The 27,948-nt window shown below is 42.0% G+C and overlaps 2 protein-coding genes across 2 annotated transcripts in view; one reads left to right on the forward strand and one right to left on the reverse strand.

Moving 5' to 3' along the window:
- Window positions 1-27,948, forward strand: part of cdk15 (cyclin-dependent kinase 15) — a 107,525-nt gene that overhangs the window by 34,377 nt on the left and 45,200 nt on the right. Inside the window, exons 3-10 of the mRNA XM_084050704.1 lie at window positions 4,204-4,350; window positions 7,266-7,360; window positions 11,277-11,356; window positions 11,640-11,734; window positions 16,244-16,306; window positions 21,035-21,158; window positions 22,289-22,409; window positions 27,670-27,763. Of these exons, the coding sequence (XP_083906830.1) occupies window positions 4,204-4,350; window positions 7,266-7,360; window positions 11,277-11,356; window positions 11,640-11,734; window positions 16,244-16,306; window positions 21,035-21,158; window positions 22,289-22,409; window positions 27,670-27,763 (819 nt within the window). The remainder of the gene's footprint in view (window positions 1-4,203; window positions 4,351-7,265; window positions 7,361-11,276; window positions 11,357-11,639; window positions 11,735-16,243; window positions 16,307-21,034; window positions 21,159-22,288; window positions 22,410-27,669; window positions 27,764-27,948) is intronic.
- Window positions 24,088-25,128, reverse strand: LOC311040992 (lactosylceramide 1,3-N-acetyl-beta-D-glucosaminyltransferase A-like; the record flags this gene model as incomplete). Its single annotated transcript, XM_084051430.1, has 1 exon — window positions 24,088-25,128. One exon carries the CDS (start codon window positions 25,126-25,128, stop codon window positions 24,088-24,090), a length of 1,041 nt encoding a protein of 346 aa, XP_083907556.1.

The following is a 27,948-nucleotide window of genomic DNA, read 5'->3' on the forward strand; positions in this document are numbered from 1 at the left end:
TTTTGGCCATTTGAAAATAGCCGATCTACAAGCCCACAATGCGTCGCATCGCGATGCATTGTGAGCTTGTAGATCTGCTATTTTCAAAATATTTGTATATATAAGTTGTGAAATTGGACATTCTTCATAATGAGTACTTTATACTTTTAGTACTTTTAAGTACATTCCAATATGGTACCAATATGGTTGTACTTTTACTCAAGTAAATTTGGAATTCCTGACTTTTACTAAATTTCTACAATGCAGTATTGATACTTTCACTTAAGTAAAATATTTGAGTACTTTTCCCACCACTGCTTGTGTGTGACCGACCGTAATGCATTCTGTTGAGCATGCAGAAAGTAGAGCGAGGTTTTAGTTGCGTGCATGTGCTTCACGCGGTTCATAAAATCACCCAAGACATGGAATCGTCATGACTCATGAGTCATAGTCTTTTGAATAAAAATCCATTTAGTTTTAGTCATATTTTAGTCATCTGAAATGTTGTACTGTTAGTCTAGTTTTAGTCGACTAAATATCATAAGATTAGTGTCGACTAAATCTACAGTTGATTTAGTCGACTAAAATGTGTTCTGGCGGTGCCTTGATGGCGTCGTAACGCCTGATTTTACACTTGGTTGCATGCTGATAATAGCCGATCTACAAGATCACAACGCGTCGCAGCGCGACGCGTTGTGAGCTTGTAGATCTGCTATTTTCAGAGCGCAACACCCGACATAAAATGACTCGTCTTTTAGTTCTACTGGATCTCGTCTCCACTAGTCCCTCACTAACATTTTAGTCTAGTTTTTATTTGTTTGACGAAATTGTCAATATATTTAGTCTTAGTTTTAGTCATCGTAGCTTAGTTTTTATTTAGTTTTCGTCAGTGAAAAAAGGTGAAAGTTTGTCATAGTTTTAGTTTACAAAATCAACACTGGTCAGCAGCACGTTTCCTAGTTTAGTCGGTCTCACGAATAATAATTTCTCTAATTGAGCGTACCCAAAGACGCTTTACATTGGGGGGGGAAGAGAAAACAACTAAAGAAAATCTACTTTATCAGGAAACAAACACCAAGAAAAGGCTAAGACCAAGGAATAACATCAATAAAAAACAGGTAGAATGGTGACACAGAACTCGCGAAATGCCGAAAATGCAAAAAGTATGTACAGTTTCGTCTCTGTGTCCGTGTCCCAGCAGGACTACAAGTTTCTGTGGTAGATTTATAAATCCACTTTATTTCCCATTAACCCATTAAGACCTGGAACTGTGTCATTATTAGATTTCTGCTAAAAAGCATTATTTTACACTTTGGGCTATTCAAAAATAGCAGATATACAAGCTCATAGCGCGGCACCGAGTGCCGCGCTATGAGCTTGTAGATCTGCTATTTTTTTTTTATCGTGAAAATGTGTGCAAATCTTTGAATATATATTTTTTTAAAGCGAACATTTTTAACTCAAATCTTTGCTTCTGGGGGGTCCCTGGAACAAGATATTTTGATGGGGGTCCGCGGCCAAATACATATAATTTTGGGGGTCATTGACATGAAAAAGATTGAGCCCCGCTGATATAGAAACATACGTTTTTCAGAATACTGTTGAGATTTAGGAGACATGTAGAATCGGCTTCCGGTCTCAATGGGTTAAAGTAGACAGAGAGTGAATGGATGGGAGGGCCACTGTCACTGCATGGGCAGATGATGGATCGGGGCCCCCCTGGGCCCCCACGGAGCTATGTATCACCTGGGTCGACACTGTATCGCCTTGCACTGTCAGCGGCTAATAGAGAGCTATTTATATATATATGTGTCTCTCACCGTGTTCATCACTGTCTGTCTGTCTGTCTGTCTGTCTGTTTGTCTGTCTGTCTGTCTGTCTGTCTGTCTGTCTGTCTGTCTGTCTGTCTGCAGTGGTGGAAAAAGCACTCACATTTTTTACTTTAGTAAAAGTATCGATACCGCAATGTAGAAATACTCTGTTACATTTAAATGTCCGGAATTCAAAATGTACTTGAGTAAAAGTGCAAAAGTATTGGCATCAAAATGTACTTCAAGTGGTGGTGCCATGGTTTTGCACTTTTTCTGTTTTTCATGTGTCTATGAGGTTGATAGAACTTCATTAAGCCCCCTGGTGGTGTTTTTATGGTGTTTTATGTCTTCTCTGACTATTTTTTTTTCTTCCTGGAGGCTGAAACCTTGAGGATCAAACATGCCAATAGAAAAACAGCACTTTAATGACACAGTAAAAAGATACCCTCCCCCTCAATATCATAACACAACAGGTGTGGGCATGAGGAGGAGGAGGAGGGACTAGGACAGGTGGGTGGTGCTAAGGTGGTGGAGGAGGTGCTAAGGTGAGAACCAGGTTTACTTAATGAACTGGAGGCGTGTCCACATAAAACATAATTTTAACACTTTCTGTACACTTTTTTGAAAAAAATCTTCCTCCTAGTATAACCATATCTGATGATTATGTTTTAGGGGGGGGCGGGGGGGGTGGCGGGGATCACTGAAAATCACGGCACCCCGTCTTTAAAGTATCAAAAGTAAAAGTACTCATTATGCAGAATGTCCCATTTCAAGTTTCCAAATGTATACAAATATTTTGAAAATAGCCGATCTACAAGCTCATTGTGAGCTTGTAGATCGGCTATTTTCAAATGGCCGAAATGCCCAGTATATATAGGGGCTGAAGTGGTTAATGTATGTTTTGCGATAATAATCACAATCTACAAAGTAACTAGTAACTAAAGTTTTCAAATAATTGTAGTGGAGTAAAAGTACAATATTTGCCTGTCTGTTCGTCCGTCCGTCCGTCTGTCCACCCAGCATCCATCCATCCATGGAAGGATGTCTCTTTGTCCATCCATCCATCTGCCTTCCACCTTGTCTCTTCCACTTTGTCTCATTCTGTGTGTCTCTCTCTCTCTCTCTCTCTCTCTCTCTCTCTCTCTCTCTCTCTCTCTCTCTCTCTCTCTCTCTCTCTCTCTCTCTCTCTCTCTCTCTAGTGGAGGTAGTAGATTTTTAGAACTTGTAACCAACGCCTCCACCTACTACGCAAGCTCAACTCCTAGAGCAGGGGTCTTCAACAGGGGGTCCGGGACCCCCAAGGGGTCCTCAGAGTTACTACAGGGGGTCCGCCAAATCTTTGTGTGATATGATTTCTTTTTTTTTACATTAACCACTTGAACTCTAGCATCCCCTTTTCTGAGGAGAAATGTAGCCAAAAATAGCAGATCTACAAGCTCACAACGCCTCGCAGCGCGAGGCGTTGAGAGCTTGTAGATCTGCTATTTTTGGCAAAGAGGTATAGGTGTAGAGGGAAAAAAGAGCAGACCAAGTAAACCAAAATAATCTGAAACACAATTTTATACAATATAGAGGGGGTCCCTGCTTCATCTCTCTCTCAGCTAGGGGGTCCTTGGCCTGAAAACGTTGAAGACCCCTCTCCTAGGGGAGTGAGCAAGCATATCATGGAAACAGTCTATAGAAACCCGATAGAGGGAATCTTGACCTTTAACATGGCAATGTTGTATGGCAATCTTAATGTAAAAGGTAGAGAGGCAAGCTGCAGCGAATAGTGAACCTATAGCCTCAAAAATCACTGGGAAGAGACGGGAACATTTAAGCTGTATCTACAAGGAGGTACTTCGTAAACAAGCTGTCAAGCTAGCAAACGACCCCTCTCGTCCGCTCTGCAGGGCGTTCGAACTACTTCCCTCTGGGAGACGGTACAAAGTACCAAAAGCTAACCGTAAAGGTTGTTACACACCGGCGAATATAGCGAATATACGCAAAATTCGGACTCGTTCCGAATAATTAAAAGACGCTTTTTCGCTTCGCTTTTTCGCTCCATGTACGGAGCCATTGACTTTATAAGGTTTAAAAAAAAAACGCATTATTCGCACGAAAAAATCGCCCCGGTGTGTAAGGACCTTAACATTTAAAAAAAAAACATCCCTAATGAATTAAGGCACTGAATGATACAATGTCTCGCTAGATTTGTTGTTTTTTCCTTAGTATTTGCCACTGTTGTCCTGCACTTTTTTTTTGTTTGCCATGAGAAAATAATTGTGTGGTGTTGCTGTTGTTGTAACTTACTGTTTTTTTTTTTTTTTTTACTGTTGTTGAGACCGAAGACAAATTTCCCCACGTGGACAATAAATTAAACTAACTATCTCACTCTCTCTCTCTCTCCCTCTCCCTCTCTCTCCCCCCTCAGCTGAACGACCCATCTGACCCGTCCTTCTCCAAGGCCGAGCCCCACTGGTTTCACACCCTGCAGGTGCGCAGGCTGCGGGTGCAGAGGGGGCGGAGCAACAGCGACCCCCTGGGCGGGAAAGCCTTCGAGCCGACCGACTTCAAGTGGGTGAGTGACCCGACGAGACGACCACAGCCGGGTGTCTGGGTTTCGTTGGTGTGTCCTCCGTTTTACCTGTTTTGACATTTTCATCTGTCAGGAAGGTGTCAGTGGAGGTGGGAAAAGTACTGATATGTTTTACTAAGTAAAAGTATCAATACTGCAATGTAGAATTACTCTGCTACAAGTGAAATGCTGCTATAGAGCGTCGCAGTTCCGCCACTTCCTGGTGCCGGAAGTAAACACTCGATGCATTTTTCCCATTGACTTTTCCAAAAATATTTATATCAATCAATTTAAGCCTAGAATCAAGCCATCCAGGATCCTGGTGAATGATGACCATAAAACCTTTTTTTCTGTGATTTTATTTTTATTTTATATTTAATGATATGATATACTATGTTTAATAAATACCCTTTGTTTTGCCGTTTTCAAAAAAGTTTTTTCACAGAATCAAACGTTTTATGGTCATGATTCACCAGGATCCTGGATAGCTTGATTCTAGGCTTAAATTAATTTATATAAATATCTTTGTAAAAGTCAATGGGAAAAATGCATCGAGTATTTACTTCCTGCACCAGGAAGTGGGCGTGAACTGCGACGCTCTATATACTGTACATAACAACAGGAACCCCAAAAGGGACCCCCGCCCTGAAAGGTATAGTTACAAAAAGGGATTCCCGCCCAAAATGGGTTGAGTAAAACATCTGAGTACTTTTTTTTCCACCACTGAAGGCAGGTGTCCAGCAGGTGGCGTACACTACAGTATGTTCCTACAGTCTTTAATGTGTGTGTGTGTGTGTGTGTGTGTGTGTGTGTGTTGTTATGGCAGCCTGACAAATTCTAATTATATTTAGGCTAATTCTGGTTAACTCTCATTCTCAGAGAACAGCTGTGTAGGTGACAGGCCCATGTCACCTGTCATGGGTTTACAATAGTGTTTCCTCCTTGCTCTGGAGAAATGTCCTTTTAAGGTATGAAGTGTGATGTCTATTTCTTTCCGTATGTCCATATTAGAGCATGTGTGACCACTTCATTTGAGTCTATTTTTCCCTCTTGACTTGTAGTAAAATATTGTTTCTCTGGGCATCAGAACCAGAACAAAAATAATAATGTACTTGTAGGTAAAAGTTTCTGTGAAAAAGGGACACTAATGCTAACCAACCTTAGCCGTCCTTCCTATCTGCCAGAAAAGGTATATGCAGTGTGTGGAGATAAAGCATACACGCACCTTCCAGTTAACAGCCAGGGGACGTGCTATTTGGCTCACATCATCCCAATGATCAGGCGTGTAAGTGGTACCGAGATTCAAGCTGCATACTCACAGAATTTGAGAAAAACTAGTCGTAAAAAAAGGACACTGTCCTGGTGGCAAAAAGTATTAGGGGTAATTATACCAAATTATGGAACCTATAACACTCAAAACGAATTGGAGGCCTTGTCTACGGTACTGGAAAGACACATGAATGATTCAGATGCAGCCATAGGGGCACTGGCAACTGAGGTGAATGAAATTAAAACGATTTCTTTGCAAAACAGGATGGCTTTAGATATCATGCTTGCAAGTCAGGGTGGAACTTGCCGAGTTATAGAAATGGAATGCTGCAGTTTTGTAAGTGACCCTACAAAGGCAATTACCAAATTACATGAGGATACCTTAGCTGGTGTAAGTGAACTGCACAAAAATCACGGAGGAGAATTCTGGGGGATTTTCGAAAATTGGTTTGGGGGAATTGGGAACACGTTGACACGTACTCTGGTCTTGATTGTCACTACCATAATTGTGCTATTTTTGGTGTTTTTGTGCATCTCTGCTTGCATTAAAGCAGTAATGGCAAAAATCATTGGACCATCACCTGAGGTGGTGGTGCGGCCAAGACCACAGTGGGTGCCACCATTCAATAATAACGATATTATTTAGCTATGGGGAAGAGGGGTTAGAGGAAAATGTTTTTTTGTTTTGTTTGTGTGTATTTTATAGATGTGGGTTTATTTTAAGTTAGATGTGGAGTGTTTTATTTTCTTTGTGATGACTGTATTTTGATGACTGACATGCTTTTCCCTTCCACTGACTACAGGCCATATGGTGGTCGCTCAAAAAGAGACAAACGTTGCAAAAAGGCAATGAGGGCCGTTTAGGAATTTCCTTTAAAAATCAATACAAAAGATATTAAAATAATAAGGTTTTCGCCTAGACTTGTGGTCAGATAAGTGAAGGGTGGTGAAGAATTTTGAAAATATTTAGAATGTCATACTGTCTAAGTGACTATGAGATATAGTCAAAGGAGGGACTGTTATGGCAGCCTGACAAATTCTAATTATATTTAGGCTAATTCTGGTTAACTCTCATTCTCAGAGAACAGCTGTGTAGGTGACAGGCCCATGTCACCTGTCATGGGTTTACAATAGTGTTTCCTCCTTGCTCTGGAGAAATGTCCTTTTAAGGTATGAAGTGTGATGTCTATTTCTTTCCGTATGTCCATATTAGAGCATGTGTGACCACTTCATTTGAGTCTATTTTTCCCTCTTGACTTGTATAAAAGAGGTAGCAAACTGTTAGGAAAGGGCTGGTCTACATACGTTGGTGTGTGGAGCAGACGGGGATCTCCTGAATAAATGGTGATTGTGTCTCAACACTTCTCGAACTTCTGCTTTTTGTGGGAATCCGATACTTGGCATAAGTTATCAATTTTTCCATAACTGTGTGTGTGTGTGTGTGTGTGTGTGTGTGTGTGTGTGTGTGTGTGTGTGTGTGTGTGTGTGTGTGTGTGTGTGTGTGTGTGTGTGTGTGTGTGTGTGTGTGTGTGTGTGTGTGTGTGTGTGTGTGTGTGTGTGTGTGTGTGTGTGTGTGTGTGTGTGTGTGTGTGTGTGTGTGTGTGTGTGTGTGTGTGTGTGTGTGTGCGCGTGCGTGCGTGCCGTGTCAGAACAATGGGCTCCAGTTTGGAACGGCCAACTCCTACCTGAACCTGGAGAAGCTGGGAGAGGGGGCGTACGCCACCGTCTATAAGGGAATCAGCAGGTACGGTACCACCTAAAAACAACAAAGCATGGGCAGTGGTGGAAAAAGTACTGACATTTCTTTACTTAAAGGGATATTTCACTTAAAAAAAACAACTTTTGGTCATTTTATCGCCTACTCAGGCTTTTGTGAGCAGGGTTGCCATATCTGCTTATTATAATGTCCCCACAAGATTGTGTTTGAAAATAGCCGATCTACCAGCTCACAACGCGTCGCATCGCGACGCGTTGTGAGCTTGTAGATCGGCTATTTTCAAATAGCTGATGGATATGTTAAAGATAGATAGATAGATAGATATATACTTTATTGATCCCGAAGGAAATTTGTTTTGCTCATCGGCACCAGTGCAATACATCCATACAGAAGTCAATAAAAAAGGATGGTAAACATTTAAAAAAACATTACACCAATGGGAATGAATACAATAATAAAAAACTATCAGTTATAAGCAGTTAAAAAGCCTAGGTAAAAACAGTTAAAAAGAAGCACAGCTAACAAATAAATATAGATCAGCTGGTCAACCCTCTCCCTCTCCCTCCTCTCTCCCCTAGTGCATCATTGTGCAGCCTAATGGCCCTTGGAATAAAAGAGTTCCTGAATCTGTCCGTGCTACACTGCAGTGATCTGAGCCTGTTGCTAAAATTGCTCTTCTGTGCGTGTAGTGCTGCATGCAGTGGGTGGCTGGCGTCATCCAGAATGGACAGTGCCTTGGCAAGGGTCCTCCTCTCTGCCATAGCCACCACTGACTCAAGCTCAGTCCCAGTCCCTATGACCTTACCGGCCCTCCTAATCAGTCTGTCCAGTCTGACTGTGTCTCTCTGTCTGGCGTTACCTCCCCAACACACCACAGCATAGAAGACCACGCTGGAAACCACAGACTGGTAAAACATCTGAAGGAGCTTCCTGCAGATGTTAAAAGAGGCCAGTCTCCTGAGGAAATACAGCCTGCTCTGACCCTTCTTATAAAGACTGTTCGTATTTGCTGCCCAGTCCAGTTTGTGATCAAGCTGCACCCCCAGAAACTTATAGGACTCGACCACCTCAACCTCCACCCCCCCGATGGAAACTGGCTGTGGGGTGGGGCGGGTTCTCCTAAAGTCAATAACGATCTCCTTGGTCTTGGAAACGTTTAGCTGTAGCTTGTTCAAGTGGCTCCAGCTCACAAAGTCCTCTATCACTTTCCTGTACTCCCCCTCCTCTCCCCCCTTAATACACCCGACGATGGCTGTGTCGTCGGAGAACTTCTGCAGGTGGCACATCTCCGAGCAGTGTCTGAACTCTGCTGTGTACAGGGTAAAGAGAAGGGGGGCAAGCACAGTCCCCTGTGGGACCCCTGTGCTGCAGGTCATAGTGTCGGATGTACAGTCCCTCAAGTGCTCATAGTTGCTTCTTTTGGGCTGGTTTTCCTAGACCTGGTTGCTTGTTTCTCTCACAGAATCTGGCAACACTGTCTGTGAGCCCCCTGGACCGTTTTTCAAGTTGCTTGATTCAGTATTTAGATATTCGATATTCATTTGATCAGACACGCCCCCTTTCTATACAAACCCATTGTAACTTCAAACTCCATTTTAACCATGTTAGATTCATCAGAAACACCCGTCCTTGGTTCTGGTGACTGATATTTTCCTTCTAATACAGTACGTGAGGAGACCGTGTTGAGAAAACACGCCCCCCTTACGTATTAGGAGGGCAGGACAAGTCACCAGAACCACGGAAAAAGTAAAAGTACTAAAATGTTTGAAAATGGCAGATCTACAAGCTCACAACGCGACGATTCCATACGATTCCGTATGCAAGTTGAAAGCAGATGTCGTGGGTTTGGCCGCATCTGCCCAAAATGCCTGAGTCACCTGTCTGGGTTTAATTTCCATCCAAAAGGGTGTAAAAGGAATACGTTTCAGCTTCGGCCTGTCCAAGCGGCTAGCATGATGCAGCGTTTTGCTGCCTAATAATAGTGTTGTTGTGAGACCTGTCCTGTAAGTTAGTAACCCATTAAGACCGGGAACGCATCAGTGTCATATATAAGATTTATTTGGCTTTTTGAAAAGAGCAGATCTACAAGCTCATAGCGCGAGCTTGTAGATCTGCTATTTTTTGAAAAATCTTGACAATTTCTGCGAATATTTGAATATATATTTTAAAGCGAACATTTGTAACTCAAATCTTTGCTTCTGGGGGGGTCCCTGGAACAAAACATTGTGAGATAGGGGGTCCGTGGCCAAATGCCTATCTAAAAATGTTTTCTAAATCCTAACAGTATGTTGCTATATCAGTGGTGCTCCAACTTTTCCATGTCAAGGACCACCCAAAATGATAAGTATTTGGCCATGGACCCCCCGCGGCCAATGTTTACTCCACAATTTGTTGTGCACTCAAGTAAATGTACTTTAGTAAATATACTTAGTTACTTTACACCACTGATGCCAAGTAAAATGCCCAGGCAATCTCTCTGGAACTCTTTATTAGTCCGTTATATAATAATAACAGGGCTCAGATCTCATAAACTTCTTCATTTTATAAGGTCATCCCGCCACGTATAAAAAAACAGAGCCTAGAAGTTCTTTTTCTGGCAGCCTGTCGCTAACGTGCACATATGTACTGTACTTAAGTACAATATTGAGGTAATGTGAGTACTTTTTTCCACCACTGTGCGCGCTCCGCTTCCATATAAGGAAATAAAACGACACGGATCCCATAACAAGACCACCATTGGCTCAGTGGAAACACCTCCTAGGAAATGGGTTTTAATTGGATCAGGGGGTCTCTCTGAAGTTTGATTCGCCCAGGAGTTTGTTGGGTCGTAAAGTGGTTCATGAGGAGATGTTTAGGTTGTTTTTTTTGTCAATGCAGGAAGAGGAAGTGAGGCGGGTTGGGGTGGGGGGGGGGGGGGGATCTGAACCGAGTCCAACACACGTTTTCTGTGGAGCCGAGTCAAACTAAATGTAATGGCTACAATTCCAAGTGCTTGTCAGGGTCCCCAGTTCAAATTTGAATATTTTGGTGGGTCCCCAGTTCAAATATGAATATTTTGGGGGGTCCCCAGTTCAAATTTGAATATTTTGGTGGGTCCCCAGTTCAAATATGAATATTTTGGGGGGTCCCCAGTTCAAATTTGAATATCTTGGTGGGTCCCCAGTTCAAATATGAATATTTTGGGGGGTCCCCAGTTCAAATATGAATATTTTGGGGGGTCCCCAGTTCAAATATGATTAGTTTGGTGGGTCCCCAGTTCAAATATGATTATTTGGTGGGTCCCCAGTTCAAATATGATTATTTTGGTGGGTCCCCAGTTCAAATATGATTGTTTTGGTGGGTCCCCAGTTCAAATATGATTGTTTTGGTGGGTCCCCAGTTCAAATATGATTAGTTTGGTGGGTCCCCAGTTCAAATATGATTATTTTGGTAGGTCCCCAGTTCAAATATGATTGTTTTGGTTGGTCCACAGTTCAAATATGATTATTTTGGGGGGTCCACACTTCAAATATGATTATTTTGGTGGGTTCACAGTTCAAATATGATTATTTTGGTGGGTCCACAGTTCAAATATGATTAGTTTGGGGGTCGCGGCCTGAAAAGTTTGAAAGCCCTTGGACTAGGGTTCATGCTACTTACTATGAACTTGCAGCTCGCACAAGTTGCTCTGGATAAGAGCTGGAGTCTGTTAAATGTCTGAATTGTAAATTGCATGCTGATGTCTGGCTTTCTGCTTTGTGAGTTTTATGGTTCATTAAAAATAACGTTCTCTCCCTCTCTTTATCTCCACTCTCTTCTGTCTGTCTGTCTGTCTGTCTGTCTGTCTGTCTGTCTGTCTCTCTCACACACACACACACACACGCACACGCACACACACACACACACACACACACACACACACACACACACACACACACACACACACACACACACACAAACATAGGATAAATGGTCACCTGGTGGCTCTGAAGGTGATCCGCATGAAGACAGAGGAGGGAGTACCATTCACTGCAATCAGAGAAGGTGAGACACATGCACACAACACACACACACACACACACACACACACACACACACACACACACACACACACACACACACACACACACACACACACACACACACACACACACACACACACACACACACACACACACAGAAATGACCACCAACGAGTCTCCACATTAATCCATCTGTGTGTGTGTGTGTGTGTGTGTGTGTGTGTGTGTGTGTGTGTGTGTGTGTGTGTGTGTGTGTGTGTGTGTGTGTGTGCGTGCGTGTGCGTGTGTGTGCTGTGTGTTGGCAGCCTCTCTGCTGAAGGGTCTGAAGCACGCCAACATCGTGTTGCTCCACGACATCATCCACACCAGAGAGTCTCTCACCTTCGTGTTTGAATATGTGGTGAGTAACGTGACTTATATGTCATGACCACGTGTGTACTGTATATCAGTGTTTGAAGTGGCAATCTTCCTTCCTCCCTGTTAGATTGGCACACTCTCTGTGTTGCAGTCCCTCCCTGGCAATCAGCTTGACGCACAAAACAAGCCTTCAGGCAGTAAAAAGTTAACAAAGGTGCTTTACTTAAATTAGAACAGTACAACTTATTTTCTTGTGAGTGTGGTAAAAAAAAAAACTGTGTTGCTCCCAACCAGTGGTGGAAAAAGTACTCAAATTCTTTACTTAAGTAAAAGTATCAATAATGCAATGTAGAAATAATGTGTCACAAGTAAAAGTCCAGAATTCCAAATTTACTTGATTAAAAGTACAAAAGTAATGGCATGAAAATGTACTTAAAGTAACAAAAGTTAAAGTACAAAAATAATTGAAAAATAGCAGATCTACAAGCTCACAACGCGTCGCATCGCGACGCGTTGTGAGCTTGTAGATGGGCTATTTTCATACAGCCTTGGTATAAAATAGGGCTAAAGTGGTTAATGCATGTTTCATAATATCATAATTCATATCTGAAAAGCAACTAGTATCTAAAGTTTAAAAATAATTACAGGGGAGTAAAAGTACAAGATTTGCCTCTGAGATGTGGTGGACTAGAAGTAAACGTATTGGAAATTGGAAATAGTCAAGTAAAGTACAAATACCTCAAAAGTATACTTAAGTACAGTATACTTAAGTAAATGTACTTAGTTACTTTCCACCACTGCTCCCAACACTGCTTCACTTTAGTGAACTAACGGAAAACCCCACCAGACTAAATGAGTTACTAATCAGTTAAAAAGGGAGCGTCCCAAAGGCTGAGGGTTAAAGGAGGAGCACCCAAAAAATGACTTATTTTATATCAATTGCACGCCCCACAAATTCTTGAATTCATGGATTTATTTTCGTTTTTGTCGCATTCCTAAGCCAATCATTTGATGGCCGTGTTTATTTCCGCCGTAGGAGACACAAAGAATCTATACTTTGTGTCTCCTACCGGATACATTAGGTGGTAGGAGACGGGAATCAAATTATCAGCTTAGGAATGCGACAAAAACAAATCCATGAATTCAAGGCTTCATGGGGTGTGCAATTGATAGAAATTAAGTATTTTTTTGGGTGAACCACTCCTTTAATTACCCAGTGCAATCAAAGAGCCTACACCGCAGCAGTGTTGATTTTGACAGCAAAGTTTTATTTCGTTTTAGTCACAGTCTTTTGAATAAAATCACATTTAGTTTTAGTCATAGTTTAGTCATTTGAAATGTTTTAGTTTTTGTCTAGTTTTAGTCGACTAAATATCATAAGATTATAGTCGACTAAATCTACAGTTGATTTAGTCGACTATAATGTATCTTGGCAGTGCCTTGATGGCGTCGTAATGGCTGATTTTACACTTGGTTGCGTGCTGAAAATAGCCGATCTACAAGCTCGCAGCGCGTCGCATCGTGAGCTTGTAGATCGGCTATTTTCAGAGCGCAACACCCGAGCGCAACCAAACATAAAATGACTTGTCTTTTAGTTCTACTGGATCTCTTCTCGACTCGTCCCTCACTAACATTTTAGTCTAGTCTTTTTATTTGTTGACAATGGTGATTTGCATTACCGATTATTTTCCACAGTGCTGGTGAGCAGACTGTGGGCCCAGTGGGCCCACACAGTCTGTGTGGGCCCACTTCCCAGTGAAATGGAAACACTCAGAAAACAGCTCAAATTAAATCCTTAACCCATTAGGACCCGGGGAACGAATCTGTGTACTTTTAAGATTTATTTGGGCTATTCAAAAATAGCAGATATACAAGCTCATAGCGTGGCACCGAGTGCCGCGCTATGAGCTTGTAGATCTGCTATTTTTGAAACAATCTTGAAAATATAATAAACATTTGTAAATGATTTTGTTCCAGCAGGGACTCCCAGAAGCAAAGATTTGAAAGATAGATATATATTCAAAGATTTGCACACATTTTCAAAAATAGCAGATATACAAGCTCATAGTGTGGCAGTTTGTATATCTGCTATTTTTGAATTAGCCCAAAGAAATATGAAATGACACAGATGCGTTCCCGGATTGAATGGGTCAATGGACAAACCTCATCAGAGAAAAAAAAAGGATTGGGAGCACATCCAAAGCCCTTTGAAAAGCTGAATAAAGACCCTTTGTTCACTTAATCACTTTATAAAGTGTAATTTCAGTGTGTGGTCCCATCTTGACACACCTCCAGTTACAGATGGATTAAAGTTGGCACTCGCCACGACTGAGTTCAGTCATTTGGATCCCATAACATTAACAAGCGTCAACGGGGGTGCTCCTTCCATTCCGACATCTCGCCACTCCGACTACTGGCTTCCGCGTGCGGTTAGGGTTAGGGTTAGGGTTTAGGTATAGGGTTCGTTAACGTCGGAAAGGCGAAATGCACCCGCGTCAACGAGTGACTCAGTGCTGGAAAATGTACTTGCATGTTTTACTTAAGTAAAAGTATCAATACTGACTGCAATGTAGAAGCACTCCGTTACAAGTAAAAGTCCGTAAAGTACAAAAGTATTGGTATCAAAATGTACTTAAAGTATCAGAAGTAAAAGTGCTAAAATGTTTGAAAATAGCCGATCTACAAGCTCAAAACGCGTCGCATCACGACGCGTTGTGAGCTTGTAGATCGGCTATTTTCAAATAGCATTGGTATAAAATAGGGATGAAGTGGTTAATGTATGTTTTATAATCTAATCATTTATATCTGCAAAGTAACTAGCAACTAAAGCTTTCAAATAATTGTAGTGGAGTAAAAGTACAATATTTGCCTCTGAGGAGAGACAATTGGAAATACTCCAGTAAAGTAAAAGTAGGCTACCTCAAAATTGTACTTAAGTACAGTACTTGAGTAAATGTACTTAGTTACTTTACACCACTGACGAGGGTCAGCTGGACACACACAGACACACACACACCTGCCCTCTGCAGTGCTCTAATTTGAAAGTGACTGGAGTCTGTCTCACTTCTCTCTCCCAAAGCCCTTGAATATGATGGAATATGATTAAGGATTACTGTGATTATGGTAAGCTCACATTTCGTGTCACACACACCATACAGTAAGAACTCCTGTAAGAACTTATTAACCCATTATGACCTGGAACGCATCTGTGTCACTTTAGATTTCTTTGGGCTATTCAAAAATAGCAGATCTACAAGCTCATAGCGCGGCACTCGGTGCCGCGCTATGAGCATGTAGATCTGCTATTCTTGAAAAATCTAAGTACATTTACTTAAGTACTGTACTTAAGTACAGTTTTGAGGTATTTGTAATTTACTTGAGTATTTCCAATTTCCAATACTTTTACTTTTACTCCATTACATCTCAGAGGCAAATGTTGTACTTTTACTCCACTACAATTATTTGAAAACTTTAGTTACTGGTTACTTTTTCAGATATAAATGATGATATTATGAAACATACATTAACCACTTCAGCCCTATTTTATACATAGCCTATTTGGAAATAGCAGATCTACAAGCTCACAACGCGTCGCATCGCGACGCGTTGTGAGCTTGTAGATCTGCTATTTTCAAATATATTCAGTACTTTTACTTTTGGTACTTTAAGTACATTTTGATGCCAATACTTTTGTACTTTCACTCAAGTACATTTTAAATTCTGGGCTTTTACTTGTAACAGAGTATTTCTATATTGCAGTATTGGTACTTTTACTTAAGTAAAGAATTTGAGTACTTTTTCCACCACTGTGTAAATGTTAGATCATAACAATAGCATATTGTACATGTAACCTGCTCTGTCCTAGTCAGTCAGATGGTGCTCAAAACAAAGACCCCATTCTTAGTTGCTTTTCTTAATAGTGATAATATTAGTTTTTCCTCAAATCTCGCTGCTCGGTGTGATAAATCCCACTATAAGTCGATTTCCGTGAGGTTCATGTTTAACAGGCTTTCTAAGATGGAGCCTCCCCACCACGTATACACTGCAAAAGCCTTCATTCAACTACAGTGTGACCCTTACGGTTCAATTTGGTTCCATTTGCGGACTCTCAGAGTTACAAATGGATGAATTAAAAGTAGGGCAAGTGATATTTTTTGGTTAAAACAAAAAAAATATGTTTTTTTTTTTGTTAAAATGTCAACCTATTAAGACCGGGAACGCATCTGTGTCATTTTTTTATTTCTTTGGCTATTCAAAAATAGCAGATATACAAGCTCATAGCGCACAAGAAACAAGAAATGTCGGCCATCTTGGCTGTAGAAGGTGCTGTGGTGGTGGGTGGGTGGGAGACCCCCTGATTGCAGAAACGGTCCTATTTAACGGATCGTATAAGTAAATGAATTACGTTGGCAGGCAGGATAATAACGGGGTCAACTCAAGGGGATGTATAATTTTCTCCTCCTATAAACGGGTATACAACATGTTGTAAATGCCTCCCACCCCTCTCTCTCTCTCTCTCTCTCTCTCTCTCTCTCTCTCTCTCTGCCTACAGCAAACAGACCTGGCCCAGTACATGATCCAACACCCAGGGGGCCTGCATTCATACAACGTCAGGGTACGTTTAATACACTCTGTCTGTCTGTCTGTCTGTCTGTCTGTCTGTCTTTAGTTATGTTTTAGTCATCTGAAATGTTTTAGTTTTGGTCTAGTTTTAGACTTGACTAAATATCATAAGATTATAGTCGACTAAATCTACAGTTGATTTCGTCGACTAAAATGTATTGTGGCGGTGCCTTGATGGCGTCGTAATGGCTGATTTTACACTTGGTTGCATGCTGAAAATAGCCGATCTACAAGCTCACAACGCGTCGCAGCGCAACGCGTTGGCATTGAAATGGCTTGGCATTGTAAAATGGCTCGTCTTTTAGTTCCACAGGATCTTTTCTCCACTCGTCCCTCCCTAACATGTTAGCGTAGTTGTTATTTGTTGACGAAATTGTCAATATATTTATTTTTATTTTTAGTCATCATAGCTTAGTTTTTATTCAGTTTTAGTCGCCAAAATCAACTCTGTCTGTCTGTCTCTCTGTCTCTCATTTCCTTCTTGAGTGTCTGCAGCTCATGTATGAAGCAGGTTAAAGTTAGATATTAAAAACACATCGTTGCTGTCTGGCAGAAACCTCTTGTCGCCCTATTTTTACGTTTGTTGTGTTTTTTCATAAATGAATGCCCTACTCGATCATACCACAGCATCACACGAAAGCATTAAAAGTAGCAGATCTGCAAGCACGCGTTTCGAGCTTGTGGATTTGAATGTGAATCCTGAAAAGTAACAGTTTTGGACATAATATGAGGGTTCCACCCGACAGAGATGACGTGTAACAATAATCGTTCAAAACCGATGCCTGTTTTGTTACTATTAACCCATTGAGACCTGAAGCCGATTCTACATGTCTTCTAAATCCCAACAGTTTTCTGAAAAACGTATGTTTCTATATCAGTGGTGCTCAAACTTTTTCATGTCAAGGACCCCCAAAATGATATGTGTTTGGCCGCGGACCCCCATCAAAATATTTTGTTCCAGGGACCCCCCCAGAAGCAAAGATTTGAGTTACAAATGTTTGCTTTAAAAATATATATATATTCAAAGATTTGCACACATTTTCACGATTTTCAAAAACAGCAGATCTACAAGCTCGTAGCGCGGCACTCGGTGCCGCGCTATGAGCTTGTATATCTGCTATTTTTGAATAGCCCAAAGTGTAAAATAATGCTTTTTAGCTCAAATCTAAAAATGACACAGTTCCAGGTCTTAATGCATAGGCGGCGGGTAATGAAGGCTAGGGTAGGCTAAGCCTTCCCAAATGTTATCCTGGAAATTTTTTGAAATTGAGCAAATTATATATAATAAATGTGCGCAGCATTATATATTGTGTGTGCTGTCGCTGCAGCCCCCTGGTGACAATCACGCCTACCCGCCGATCAAAGGAGCACCCTCTCCGCCCCCTCCCTTCAGCAGAAAATAACGTGCATTACTGCGTTCACATCAGCGCAGGCTGCGCAGCACTGCTTGTCACCCTATAACCGAAATAAACTTAATAAAGTAACCAAAAAAGTAACTTTATCCACGGGAAACCCGAAAAAAATCGTGCGCGCGGGGGGGGGGGGGCACATGCATGCACGCGCGCATGTGTCCCGTACTAGCCTTCCCAAATGTCGGACTCACCCGCCGCCTATGTCTTAATGGGTTGAAAATATTATGATACAAAACACTGAACATAGTCGATCTACAAGCTTACAATACGTCACATAGCGACGCGTTTTGAGCTTGTAGATCGACTATTTTCACTGCTTTAGCTTGACACTCTTGTATGATGAAGTGGGGCATTACATTTCTGGAAAGAAATTCTGCTCAACAGCAACGATAATGTAAAAGAAAAAATATATATCAAATACGTGGCGGTTTCTTGGCGTACTTGCAGCGTGCACGAGAGAGTTGGTTCTGATTAGTACAGCGAAAAAATAGCAGATCTACAAGCTCTATGAGCTTGTGGATCTGCTATTTGTTTTAAATCGTGAACATTTTGTGCAAATCTTTGAATGTATATATTTTCAAAGTGAACATTTGTGACTGTCAAATGTCTCAACAAATGTCTTAATTACTCTGGAAAAAAACTATTGTTGCTATAATATCAGTGGTGCTCAAACTTTTTCTTGTCAAGGACCCCCCAAAATGATATGTATTTGGCCGCCGACCCCCCCATCTCAAAACATTTAGTTCCAGGGCCTCCCCAGAAGCAAAGATTTGCGCTAAAAATGTTTCAAAAGAATATATGTATCCAAAGATTTGCACAAAATGTTTCAAAAATAGCAGATCTGCAAGCTTGTAGATCTGCTATTTTTTAATAGCCCAAAGTATAAAAAATAATGCTTATACTGTAGCTGAAATCTAAACAGACACAGATTGAATGGGTTGAAGATTAGCCCCGGATAACAAGTAACTCACAGACAGACACACCAACAGACCCTCGTCTAGACGGCCCCGGCCCCTACAGAGCCACGCAGTAAAAAACAACAACATTTCAGACACTGCTCGGGGCACCGTTATTTATGTTGTTCATCATTGCTCTCGTGCAATTAAAACGTAACTTCCGGATAAACGTTGGTATTTTTCTTTCAGCACAATGCATAGTTTGTTTCGCGATAGTGACCATTTAGTCCATGAGCCAGAGCCCCAAAATTGAGCAATGATTATCGAAAGAGTGGGCAAAACCAAACCTATATTAAATTGTTCATAGGGTCAATACGAGCAAATAAATATATGATAACCTTTCCACAGGAGTAGCTTTTTCATGGTTATCACACATTTTGTTATTTTCCCCATACGTACATGACAGGTGAAAAAATGACAAAATTTTAAAAAGAGTTATCATAATGAAACTTCCTGAGTTGATTACTTACATGAAGACAATGATTTATCGTATTACAAGTTTTCTGAAATCGTATATTTAAATATGCAAATTAGGCATTAGGAAAATATGCCCAAATTTGCATACCTTTCCTGAATCAACATTGGAACATTGGACAAAGCCAGAGTCAACATTCTTATTTCATTTTGTTAAGATGTTGGAGTCAAAGGTTTTTAACGATGGAATATTCAATATCTGGCTCAATTTTGGGGCTCAGGCTCATGGACTAAAAGCCTAATTTGCATATTTAAATAAACAATTTCAGAAAACTTGTAATACGATAAATCATTGTCTTCATGTAAGTAATCAACTCAGGAAGTTTCATTATGATAACTATTTTTAAAATTTTGTCATTTTTTCACCTGTCATGTACGTATGGGGAAAATAACAAAATGTGTGATAACCATGAAAAAGCTGCTCCTGTGGAGAGGTTATCATATATTTATTTACTCGTATTGACCCTATGAATAATTTAATATAGGTTTGGTTTTGCCCACTCTTTCGATAATGAAATCTTGTCTGGCTCATAGACTAATTGGTCGTGCCCTACTTTTCACCGTGCATCGCGGGAAGATGAGTTTAACTGTATATAGGGTACAATAATTACCACTACTAGACCATACCCGGTCGGCGCAGCGCATCCGTGGGGGGATATGCGCACATGATCTGGCAACCCGGGAGGCAGTTCGTCCCATAGCTGGGCAGCCCCGTAACCATGGCGACAGTGTTTGACACAAAAACGCTAATAAGAAGCTGAGATTTGATGAAATTGAAAAACGGGCTTCACAGTTGCGTTCAGATGGTAATGGTCAATGGCTGTGTGCAAAATCAGAGCAATTGGTCCAGCCAGTGAGGAGAACCGGGTATCTTCACTCACGTACTCACCACCACTACAGAGGTTACTAGAATTATAGTAGGATAGTAGGATACATTCAGACTCCCTTTGGACACAGCCTCTCGCTCTCTTCCTGTCTCTCACAATGTCTCTCTGTCGCAAAGACCTGGAACGCATCTGTGTCATTTTTTGATTTGAGCTAAAAAAAAAAAAAGCATTATTTTACCCTTTGGCTATTCAAAAATAGCAGATCTACGAGCTTGTAGATCTGCTATTTTTTGAAAAATCGTGAAAATGTGTGCAAATCTTTTAAAGCTATTTTACTTCTGGGGGTCCCTGGAACAAAATATTTTGAGATAGGGGTCCGTGGCCAAATTCATATCGTTTTGGGGGTCCTTGACATGAAAAAGTCGAGCACCACTGACATAGAAACATATGTTTCTTTTTCAGAAAACTGTTGGGATTTAGAAGACATTTGTAGAATCGGCTTCAGGTCTTAATGGGTTAAGGAAATGTGCCTGGAGCATTTTATTTGTATAACCGTACTGTAGTGTGTGAGACTATTACATGAACATAATATCGTATAGTGTGTGAAAATGTATTGTTTAACCCATTGAGACCTGAAGCCGATTCTACATGTCTCCTAAATCTCAACAGTTTTCTGAAAAACGTATGTTTCTATATCAGTGGTGCTCAATCTTTTTCATGTCAAGGACCCCCACAATTATATGTATTTGGCCGCGGACCCCCATCAAAATATTTAGTTCCAGGGACCCCCAGAAGCAAAGATTTGAGTTAAAAACGGTTCGCTTTAAAAATATATATATTCAGAAGATATGCACACATTTTCACGATTTTTCAAAAATAGCAGATATACAAGCTCGTAGCGCGGCACTCGGTGCCGCGCTATGAGCTTGTATATCTGCTATTTTTGTGTAAAATAATGCTTTTTAGCTCAAATCTAAAAATGACACAGTTCCAGGTCTTTAAATAAAGGTTTCGTAAAAGTCTCTCTCTCTCTCTCTTTCTCTCTCTGCAGATCTTCATGTTCCAGCTGCTCAGAGGTCTCTCCTACATCCATAGTCACAGGATCCTCCACAGAGACCTCAAGCCCCAGAACCTTCTCATCAGCTACCTGGGGGAGCTCAAACTGGCTGACTTTGGTGAGGAGAAGAAGAACCAACATCTCCTGTGACTCCCACAGCTTAGATCAGTGTTTGTTTTTTTTCAAACCGGGGACCCAGTTAGTTACTTTTAACTACATTTTGATGCCAATACCTTTGTACATTTTTACTCGAGTAAATTTTGAATCCTGGACTTTTTACTTGTAACAGGGTATTTCCTACATTGCAGTATTGATACTTTTTTACTTAACCCATTAAGACCTGGAACGCATCTGTGTCAATTCTTGATTTGAGCTAAAAAAGCGTTATTTTACACTTTGGCTATTAGAAAATAGCAGATACACAAGCTCATACCGCGCTATGAGCTTGTAGATCTGCTATTTTTTTTTAAACGTGAAAATGTGTGCAAATCTTTGAATATATACTGTATATATATATATTTTTTAGGGCTGGGACTTTAACTGATTAATTTAGATTAATTAATTACAGAAAATTAACGTGATTAAAAAAAGTAGTCCCATTTTAATCACGCTTAGTTTATGCACCACAGAACTCACTGGACGAGTTTCAGGTGTACCGATCATACCAGTGCATCAACCAACAGCCAACACACCCCAGTGCACGCAATGGGACAAGAAGCCAATCAGACTGCTTTGCTTGGCCCAGTGGATGGGAAATTTAGATATAAAAAACTCTCTGATGGAAAAAAACACGGTTTTGTGCAGAACTATTTTTTGTTGCTTAAAGTTATGTATTCACTCATTGATTCACTCATGTACCAAAATCTGTTTTAACTGAAAAGAAATTGCTTCTCAGGTCAAATATTGATATGTGATTGAACATGCGATTAATTAATTACAAAGCCTCTAATTAATTAGATTATTTTTTTTAATCGAGTCCCAGCCCTAATATATTTTTTTAAAGCGAACATTTTTAACTGAAATATTTGCTTCTGGGGGGGTCCCTGGAACAGCATATTTTGAGATGGGGGGGGTCCAAGGCCAAATACATATCATTTTGGGGGTCCTTGACATGAAAAAGTTTGAGCGCCACTGATTTAGAAACTTACGTTTTTCAGAAAACCGTTTTGGAAGACATTTTGTAGAATCGGCCTCAGGTCTTAATGGGTTTGAGTAAAACATTTGAGTACTTTTTTTTTTCAAACACAGGGCTGGCTCGCTCCAAGTCCATTCCCTGCCAGACCTACTCGTCTGAGGTCGTGACCCTGTGGTACCGGCCCCCCGACGTTCTGCTGGGCTGCACAGACTACTCTACGGCGCTGGACATATGGTCAGTACACCATACACCAGTGGTCCTCAAACTTTGGACCCCCATTTGAAAAGATATGCGTGCCAGGGACCCCCATAAGAGAAGATTTGTACGGCTCTAGCAGTGATTCTCAAAGCATTTTAATTTCAAGGACCCCCAGTTTGACATGCATTAACTCATTCTTTGCCAGACTTATTTCTGGCTGTGTTTGCCCACTGCCAGCGATTTAGTGTTTTTTATAACTTTAAAATGTTCACAATTTTTTTAAGGGGCACGGTGGCGCTGTCGGTAGCGCTGTCGCCTCACAGCTAGAAGGTCCGGGGTTCGATTCCCGCCAGGGACGCTGTGGGTGCTGGGGGCGTGTCTTCTCCTCCGCGTCATCAGCGCCCATACCCAGGGTGGGGTTGGCGAAAGGGCCTACTCTGTGTGGAGTTTGCATGTTCTCCCCGTGTCTCCTAGGGTGGTTAATACCCTCACAAAAACATGTAGTAATCCTGGTCGCTATACCGCCTCCCCCATGACAGCCGGGGCGCCTGATGGAGGGGAAGGGAACTGGTTGGAATAACGTGTTCCTTCCACGCGCTACGTCCAACCAGGGAAACTTCCCCCTGTCAGGTGACAAGAAGGTCAGTTGGCTCTCATGCATTGAAGGAAGCATGAGCTCGGCCCTGGCCTCCCTGGCTGTGGGGGACTGGTGTAGTGCTGGTGTAGGGCTGGTGTAGCGCCGAGGATCACTTAGGAAATTGGCACCGGGTGAAAAAAATGGGTTACAAAAATCGCGGGATAAAAATTATAAAAAAAAAAAAAAAAAAAAATGTTCACAATTATTATAATTTTTTTTTCATTATGATCGCAAGTCCAATCTTTTCTAAACTCACCGGCGATACGTGCACGCCGCTCAGACAACAGACATTCCAACCGGGGCGGAGTCTCTCTCCAGCAGGTGTAAAAACACCATGTTTCGCCATGTGAACGGAAAACTGAACTCACTTACTTTTTCACCACGCCACAGACCTCACTAAATCCCTTATGATCGCGTGTTCAACTGTTTGTAGACGCACAGGGTAGTTGTGTGAGTGGCCCAGAGAAGAAATTTTCAATCGGCGACATTCCATTTTGCAGTAGTAGCAGTTTCTAAACAGCATTTCTAAACACCGTTCCACGGCGGAGAAAAACAAAGCCGAGAAAATGCCGTTTTAGAGGGGGACTTAAACAGGAAGCAGGCGGAAACGAAAATCTTCGATTGACGTCATTTCCGTATCCGGGTGTGCTACAATGAAATGTGTCACTGCGAGAGATGAAGGACGGTGAGATCTTTTAAAATCAACGTTTTTTGCTAAATTAAGTTTTTTTACGTCAGTGGCAGATTTGGTAATTGGAAAAAAATACTTTTTTTTACGTCAGTGGAATGGAGCGGCCGTTCCCAGTGGAACCGAGTGGTTCCCAGTGGAACCGAGTGGTTCCCAGTGGCCAGCACGACCCTGTCCATATCCATGTCCATGTCTTGTTTATGTCTGTTTACTGTGTTTTAGAGATTTGTATTATTATCTGCTGTAACATAAATTGCCCAGTTTGGAACATATTAATAGACTTGACCATCGGGAACGGGACTCGAACCTGCGATGTGCTAAATCCAGGCTACATTAGAGCCTGAGTGCCCGGACTGCCCCTGATTTCATTCATTTAACCTCAATCTATCCTACACAAAGGCTGCCCTACACGGGTAGGTGTCATGCTCACCCCTGTTGGGTTTACACAGGAGAGCCATTTTCACCAACATGCAGTTTGTATTAGAGGCGACCTGCTGGACCTGCGGGTCCGTCGCCGCCTTCCAGAGGTCATACATGTCCTGGCCGTGATGACCGTGCGAGTTCATCATCTGCCTGTAAATGCACGGGTGGTAGGGCGCCTTGAACCCCCGTGTAAAGAAGTCGTGATGCTGTGGCGTGACGCCCACGATGTTAGCACAGATCCCCATGACCACGTCATCTATGTGGATAGAAGCATCGAGTGTCAGCGTGGCTTGGTAGATCTTTTCCACGACGTTCCTGGAAACCACGTACCCAGCCCCTGTCGTGTAGTCGGGGTAGGTCGACCAAGGGTACATTTCGTAGGGCAAGTAATATTTGCTGTTCGGGTCTCGGTAGGGCCCCACCCCGCGCCACACATGGCCGAGCCACAGGTCGGTGACGTTGCTCCGGGCCGCGTCCTGCAGGTGGTCCACCAGGTTAGGAGTGTGGACGAAAGTGTCGTCGTCAGCCGTCATGACGAAGCTTGCATGGGCGCACCGTTGTCGGGCCCAGCGGAACTGCATGATCACTTTTAGGGTCAGGTTTCGGAACGAGTCTATGAAATCCTGCTGGATCAGGTCACCGTGGAAACGGTCCTCGCGCTCTAGATCGTCCTGTTCGCCTCTGGAGCTTGGCGCTCCCAAGGCAAACAGCACCTTGACCGTCAGTCCCTTGGAACGCCGAATGTAGCCTTCGTTGCCCCAGGTCGACCTGATGGCCGCCCGCCGGTCTGCGTGTGCCGGGGCACTTTTGATGAAGAGGAGAAGATGGACATCTTGTCCAGAACACTTCTCTGGGTGGTCCAGCAGGTACGTGAAGTTGGTGAACCGCTCAGCCTCTTGGCGTGTGACGGTGAAGGCCTTTTTGAGGACGTCCCGATCAATATGGCCTTCCAAAACAGGGACATCTCGATTAACAGCTAAAGCCAACCAAATGAAACCCAACATCATCGTCGTGGCAATCAGCAGTGCACAGGCACGGTGCCTGACTTTAAAAATCCTGAACATAAACTTACCTCTGGTCTTCTCAGTGGAGATGATATGTGTCTAACAGTCTGTGCGTTAAGCAGCCAAATGAGTGGCTCGCACACCTTTATGCCAAGCGTGTGATGTCACTCATCTGTGATGTCAGTAGACAACATATGACTCCAAATTTGGGCTGTGTGTGTGTGTGTGTGTGTGTGTGTGTGTGTGTGTGTGTGTGTGTGTGTGTGTGTGTGTGTGTGTGTGTGTGTGTGTGTGTGTGTGTGTGTGTGTGTGTGTGTGTGTGTGTGTGTGTGTGTGTGTGTGTGTGTGTGTGTGTGTGTGTGCGCGCGCGTGTTTAAATGGAACATTTAAACTTAGGTATTAAATAGGGCTAAACTGGTTAATGTATGTTTCATTATATCATAGTTCATATCTGAAAAGTAACTAGTAACCAAAGTTTTTAAATAATTGTAGTGGAGTAAAAGCCCAATATTTGCCTCTGAGATGTAGTGGAGTAGAAGTAAAAGTATTGGAAATTGGAAATACTCAAGTAAAGTACAAATACCTCAAAATTTTACTTGAGTACAGTACTTAAGTAAATGTACTTAGTTACTTTCCACCAATGAGTGTTGGCTGCAGTGGCGGCAGTTTGCGTGTGGAGAGAGATTTAGCCTCTTGGCTTCTCTCGCCCCTTATCGTCTTTCTGAGCCAGAGAAAGAAAAGAGGAGGAGAAAAAAAAAAGGATTGGAAGAAGTTAACCCATTAAGACCGGGAACGCATCTTATACTTTGGGCTTTTCAAAAATAGCAGATATACAAGCTCATAGCAAATCTTTTAAAATATATACGTATTTTCTATGCGAACATTTGTAACTCAAATCTTTGCTTCTGGCGGATTCTACAAATGTCTTCTAAATCCATTAAAAAAAGGTCAAGGACCCTCAAAATGATTTGTATTTGGCCGCGGACCCCCATCTCAAAATATTCTGTTCCAGGGACCCCCCACAGAAGCAAAGATTTGAGTAAAAAAAATATATATTCAATGATTTGCAAAAAAATAATAATCACGATTACAAATAAATAGCAGATCTACAAGCTCATAGCGCGGCACTCGGTGCCGCGCTATGAGCTTGTAGATCTGCTTGTAGATCTGCTTGTAGATCTGCTATTTTTGAATAGCCAAAATGACAGAGACGCGATCCCGGATTGAAAGGGTTAAGTACCTCAGGAGAAGGTTTTCTTTTTAAAGTACAGTATATCCCCAAAAAAAAGCTTTTGGAGAGATTCATTAATTGGAGGGGGGTAAAAAGAAGATATTTGTGTCCTAATGATACTCGGACAGGTTTTTCTTCTCTGGTCTTTCCAGATAGCGGATAATTATTAGAACCACATGTTGTCAAAGGGCTGTGATGTAAAAACAGGGGGAAATAAGTCAACAGATTTGTGTGTTTGAGAAAGGCTGGGGTGGGGAGGGGGGGTCCAAATGATTTTTGGGGGCGGGGGGGTCCCCAGATGATTTGCTTAATGTCACATTAACTCTCTCAGTGCCAAGCCCCGAGTTATCCCGAGTTTTTTCTGAATACCCTCCCTGCCAGAACGAGAAATCCCGAGTTTTTACTGTGATCACGCTATTCTGTTTATTTTTCATCATCGCTTTGATTTGGAGGAATATCACTTCAAACACTAGCCATGCTTTGTATGGAGAATATACTGTAGGTTGCTGCCTTCTGGAAGGAGATACGGTGTTCCTACATACAATAAGGTCAAACTGAAGAAGAGGTCCTTTGTCCATCAGACGACACTGAGGCTTAATCAGGAGTTATAGGCCAGGGGTAGGCTGAGAGGTGGACATTGCTCTTGTCTTTGTATGTCTTTATGTATGTATTTTGTTTTGTTTTTCTTGTGTCATGTCAAATGTGTGAACTGTTTATTGTTGCATACATGGCGGCTGGGTCGCAAGACGAATTTCAGTGTGAACTGACAATAAAGTATTATCGTATCGTATCGTATCGCTTCATGATTCCTTCAGACTCACTGGGTTCCGGTTTCATGACGCAGATTCCGTTTCCGGTTCTCATTTTTTTTCCCCGGTCATTTTCGGCCAGAATAGGGAAAACCAAGTTTTTTTTCACACGGTATAAAAAACGAACGCAGAGCTCCACTTCTATTTTCTATAGTCTGGGTGACGATCAGTCATCGTATTCGCGTATCACATCGTAATTTACCCCGATCAGCAATCTGCGAAAACGTCACATCCGGTTAATGACGTATATAGACTGTTTGAGCCTGTTGGTGGGGGGTCGAGCGAGTCAGCGAGCGATGGAGGTGTCAATCGACTGCTCTCTGGTGGTCGATTTGTGTATGTGTTTAAAACAGCAGCCCAGAGAAACTATATGAAAATGAAATTACAAAATAACAACAAAAAAAAACACGAAAATCGCTGGCACTGGGGGAGTACTTTATGAAAATACTCTGGCAGTCAAAGAGTTAAAGTGGTACATTTTCTTCTTCTTTTTTCTCTTCATAGGGGAGCCGGGTGTATTTTGATTGAGATGCTGCACGGTGCGCCGGCGTTCCCAGGCGTGGCTGACGTCTTTGAACAGCTCCAGAAGATCTGGGCGGTGAGTATTATAGAGGCCGCTCAGTTACCATGACGACGCAGGCAGCGTAATGCACCTCTTTAGCCAGGGAAACGCAGTGTCAAGTAGGGTTAACCCATTGAGACCTGAAGCCGATTCTACAAAATGTCTTCTAAATCCCAGCAGTATTCTGAAAAAAAAAAAAAACGTATGTTTCTATATCAGCG

This window comes from Gymnoscopelus microlampas (genome assembly GCF_963454915.1).
Source record: "Gymnoscopelus microlampas genome assembly, chromosome: 24".
Classification (NCBI taxonomy): domain Eukaryota; kingdom Metazoa; phylum Chordata; class Actinopteri; order Myctophiformes; family Myctophidae; genus Gymnoscopelus; species Gymnoscopelus microlampas.